General features: G+C 28.5%; 1 protein-coding gene across 1 annotated transcript; it reads left to right on the top strand.

Annotated features, from left to right (window-relative positions):
• Window positions 1-3,233: 3,233 nt before the first annotated feature.
• On the top strand, window positions 3,234-4,351 carry LOC101504667 (uncharacterized protein At5g65660). Its single transcript, XM_004512486.4, has 2 exons — window positions 3,234-3,658; window positions 4,062-4,351. The coding sequence occupies exons 1-2, from the start codon at window positions 3,431-3,433 to the stop codon at window positions 4,212-4,214; spliced, it is 381 nt and encodes a 126-aa protein (XP_004512543.1). The 5' UTR covers window positions 3,234-3,430; the 3' UTR covers window positions 4,215-4,351.
• The last annotated feature ends 814 nt before the right edge of the window (window positions 4,352-5,165 follow it).

The following is a 5,165-nucleotide window of genomic DNA, read 5'->3' on the forward strand; positions in this document are numbered from 1 at the left end:
TATATATATATATATATATATATATATATATTTTTATCTTGTTTTTGATTTATTGTTGCTCAGTTTATATTTAATAGACATGACACTCAGTTTATTTAATGTTGCTCCTCTTTTACAGTATGTTAAATATGAAACAAAATAAAAATTAAAATGATGATTTAACAATAGATGTGTGAAGTGATTTAATTATTAGCTATGTCAATTTGACATCCAAATTTTCTTTGTAACATTGATAGTTGTTTTTAAATTATTGTTTTTGCTTTGGAATCATGTTGAAGAAGACAACAACTTAAAAGACGATTTTTGAGATTTTGAATGTTAATTAAAATAGTAATTATGTCACTTCAAATGATAATAATCATTAAGATAATATTTTATTTATTATATATTCAATGTACCGTGAGAAAAAGATTAATGTTTATATATTTTAAAAAATAAAAGATAAAAATAATATATGTTAAAACAAGATAAATAACAAAAACAAAAAATAAATGTCAAACATTATATTTTAGCCCAATTATCTTTGCCTTTGAAAACAAAATCTGAAACATAAATTTCTTTTAACAATCTTTAAATTATTAAAAATGAAGGTAAGAAGTCTACAAGACATAACTTAAGTGGTACGGTTGAAGCATATGAAAAACAAATGCAAGAATGATAAATAAAAGAAGAAAAAATAATAATAAAACAAAAATGTAAATCAGAACATAAAAAATTAAGATAGCTACTTTACATTTTATTAAAAAAATAAATTATATTAATTAAGACGAAAGCTGAGAATAATAATTAATTTTCAACTTTATACATAAAAAATAAATATAACAAAGAAAAAAGTGGATACACCATTTAAATAAAAGAAAAATATTGTGACTAAATTGAGTTAAGAAATGAACACATTTATTTTTTATTATTTATATCAGAGAATAACTAAGGGAGTATGTCTAATTCGTCTCATGCAAAATAAAGATAATCTCTTTGAGGAAGATAAACAATGGAGTAAACTGAGTATAACTTTTCCTGATCATTGAAAAAAGGGTTCGAGAGTCAGTTTTAAAATTAAAGTTACAAATACCTTTATCATGAGCTCATAAAATACCACTGCGAAAAACCCACATTTTAGAAAATAAGGAGTTATTGAATGTCATTTTGCAATAGAAACTACATATGAATTCACCATTATGGTCGCGAATGATTCCCCACAAGCCAAACAACCATCAACATTCATCTTCATAACCCCCACATGGGGTTTAATTAAAGCCTTTTTGATTAGAGGTAATCAAGTTCTGCTTCAACAACTTACTCTTGATCAAATAATTATGAATAAAGTCAGTTTGATTAGAAATGAAATGCCACAAATCACTCTTCATCTTTATACTTTGAGAGAAAAAAAAAAAGGTTTCGATCTTTCTAGAGTTCATTAACTGCCATACAAAAAACATTTTCCATGCCCAAGAAATTATTCTAATATTGTTGTGAGTAAAATTTCATTCAAGCCAATCATAAGTACCAATGCTAAAGAATTTACTCCAAAATGTTGGCTTCAATACTCTGTTCCACAACATGCTTAAAAGTCTTAGGTGCAGAGAGACAACAATGATAGAGGTTTTCGGAAGTCAAGCATCTATGACATCTCTCGCATTTGTCAAAAGTTTTCTGCGTGCCATCTTCCAAAGGGTCGTACTAACTCTAGTTGGGCTATGCCAATTCCAAACCTCCTTGAACAATATTATCGAGTCAACATTGATCTTATGGTTTGCGAGGTTATTATAGGCTAACTTGAAAGTGAATTGGTCATTGGTGGTTGACGGTTATGTGAAAAAATCTAAAAAAGTATCAGTTGGTGGCTTCAAGGATCGAATTTTCTCACAAATTGACTCAAACAAATTTTTTTACAATTTACTCCAATTCCACTTCTGTTGGTGTAGCTCAATATATAAAACTCATATTCTCCAAGATAATTACTCATATTCTCCATACTTTTGTCGTTATGAAATTTGGTGTTTAGCCAACTAACCATGTGATTAGTTAATTAGTCGTTCTTTGCTTGATTCGTCGTTGGCTCAATTGATAAAATGATGTTTAGAGTAATTTGCACTTGAGACAATAATCATTGTTTATCAACCAATTACACCAAGAAATGGATTGTATTTCTCAATTGTAGATTCCTAGACTATTCCAAATAGCGTCTTATTTTGAAGGATGAACTACTATATAAGGTTGCAAAAAAATAAAGCAAACCAATATAGAAAACGAAAAAGATGTGTAAAGATACATAAATATTGGGTGTGTTGAATATAAGCTTTACAATGGTGTTTATAGACTTAAAATAACTAAGCAATCTATACTAACATTGCTTGTCATATTTTTGACCCACTAACCACTATATTACATCATGTAAGATCATAACTAACACCACTAATTCAAGTAACTATCCTGCCAATTGGGTTACAACCCATAACTGCCTTGTCGGCTAAGTTATTTACTTCCAGCCAACAACACCATCTATAGCCCTATTGTTAAGAGAATAGGTCTACATGTATGTTATGGACCTAGTCAACTAATATCTTGCTCATATAGTTGAATTGAATCCATAATTGTACATGTATGGTTGAATGTTTGGTTGTAATCTACTCATCTTCTCTACATTCTTATTTTTGATAGAGTGAACTTTTGACCACGTTTTGTCACAACTGACTTTGAAGTGAGCTTTATCTTATTTTCTCTCTTTGACCACTTCCTTTATTATGACACATTTGAAAGTAGTTATATGATCTTTTAATTTGGTCAAATCTATGTTGCAGCCTCGTGAGCTCTCATTAAACATAATCATGACCGTAATAAGACCCAATAACAAATCAATCGACAACTGATTTATCTGTGTGCCAATTATGCATCAGTTGATTTCAACATCAATTAATTGTGATACAACTGATAGTCAAATAATTCCACTTCAATTTAGTAGACAAAACATGATTTGACTACTTATTTTTTAATATAAATTCTTATCTATTTTATTTGATAATTATCAACAAAAATATCTCACTCAAAAAATAAATAAAAATCAATAAAATATCTTTATCCATAATTATTGAATAATAAAATTATTTATTTCATCAACTTATTCTTTTTTGTTATGTTAGAACAAGTTGTTCCCTCTTTTTCTAGTATCTAGTGTATACCCTCACTAAAGTGTTTAAATATCCCACGCCTACTTTCCTTTCCCGCAACTCTACACCACACCAACACACAATCCATTATTAGCATTTGCCACCCTTTCAATTTCAATTGCCTCTCTTCATATCTCATAAGTTCTTATAGCTTAAATAAATATCCAATTTAATTCCTCGATTACACATGAGTAGTAATTAATATACTAGAACAACAACACAAACATCATAACCAAGTAGTAGTTGGTGAATTGTGCAACACGATGGAGGGCCACGATCTATCGCCACCTCAAGTAGACACATCTCGACCGTCCCTTGGGTTCCCACTTGGCACCGCCCTCCTCTTGATAATCATATTCAGCTTAAGTGGCATCTTCTCATGTTGCTACCACTGGGAAAAGTTCCGTTCACTTCATCAATCTCTTTCCGATCTTGAAGCTGCACACTCCCACACACAATCCCCACCCTCAAAGTCTAAACCTCACTCCACGGTAATAAATAATAAAAAATGCTACTCTCTCAATTTCATAGTAAAAAACAAAACTAGTCACAAAATAGTCCAAAATTTAAATTATACACATTCATTTTTTTTTTTTTTACTTATTTTTGTTTATATCATAAAACAAAGTGAGTAACAAATGGTTTTAGAATAATTGTTAAAAACTCAAAAATAAAATATTCATTTAAAAATATTTTAGAAATTATGCATTCAATTATTTTATTATTTAATAAATAAGTAGTTTTGTTTCACAATAAATATTATATTTACAAAATAAAAACATTTTCTGAATAATATGTCACTTTTAATTTCTAGAGGTAGAAATAAAAGTAGTAGATGTTGATTGTTGTATGCAATTTGAATTTGAATGTATGTATTTGTTTCATGGTGAATAGGGAATGGAGGGGGAAAAGAAAGGACAAAGTTTGACGGTGTTGATGCCAGGGGATGATGTCCCTAAGTTTATAGCTATGCCTTGTCCATGTCAACCTTTGCAGCTAGAAGAGATTAATGTTTGTGTCGACGAGCCACCGCTCAAACCACCGTGACTTTCGCTGGCACCGTATATTAGCCACCATGGCATGTTATTGTTGATCATTAATTAACTTGCTGCGTGTATATATATATATGAATGTGCAAATTAATGCATTTTGCCACCATTAATTATGAGTAGTAGTTTAGAAAATTTTGATAGAAAAATATTAATAAATTACTGGTTAAAATAGTTTCTTGTATTTACATTTAAGACCATTTTTTAAAATTATTTGACGTGTTTTAAGTCACCAACCAAACTACTTAAAGACATAATTTCATTTAATTCAATATTTTTTTAATAGATAAATATTAATAGTTAACAATTAACTAAGGGGAAAAAAATTGTTAGCTTCAAAAATTGAATTCTGAACCATTTTCATAGAACTCTTTCAACAAACAAACTCTTGGTATTGGAGTACACCTTGTTAAAATTTGATTCAATATTTTGTTTTCTTAGCCAGCTAATATTTTCCTATGTTTTCATTTTTGGGCACTTCGTATAATTCGAACCATAATTTGTAGTTTGCGGAGACGCAACTACTGTTGCTATTTTGAAACAAAACTGCCACCTTTAATTAATTCGTAATATCCACTTTGGTTAGCTCATGTCATGACAAATGCCAAATTGGCAATTCATCATTTGCACGGTGGGTTGAGAACTATGCTAGAGTAAAATAAATAGAGGAATAATAGAAAGAAAAATTATATTATTTAAAATTAATTTAGTAAAAAAATTGATAAAATAATTATATACTTTATATTTCTATTACAACCAAATTAACCATACTTAACTATCATAAGTTAATACTGAATATTAACTTATCGTTATTATAACCAACTTCTATAATATTATGTAAATTGAAAGTGTGGATTAATATTTTTAATTAAGATAAATTATACAACTTACAAAAGAAATACAATGTAATTAATTAATTAAAGTAAAAATAAAAAATAAAAAAATATTA

The sequence above is a fragment of the Cicer arietinum genome, chromosome 8 (assembly GCF_000331145.2).
Source record: "Cicer arietinum cultivar CDC Frontier isolate Library 1 chromosome 8, Cicar.CDCFrontier_v2.0, whole genome shotgun sequence".
Lineage (NCBI taxonomy): Eukaryota > Viridiplantae > Streptophyta > Magnoliopsida > Fabales > Fabaceae > Cicer > Cicer arietinum.

Excerpts from the sequence above, each read along its gene's own strand:
- LOC101504667 (XM_004512486.4), top strand. The coding sequence starts at position 3,431 with ATGGAGGGCCACGATCTATCGCCACCTCAAGTAGACACATCTCGACCG. Across the intron at positions 3,659-4,061 it reads AGTCTAAACCTCACTCCACG|GGAATGGAGGGGGAAAAGAA; the intron begins GTAATAAATAAT and ends CATGGTGAATAG.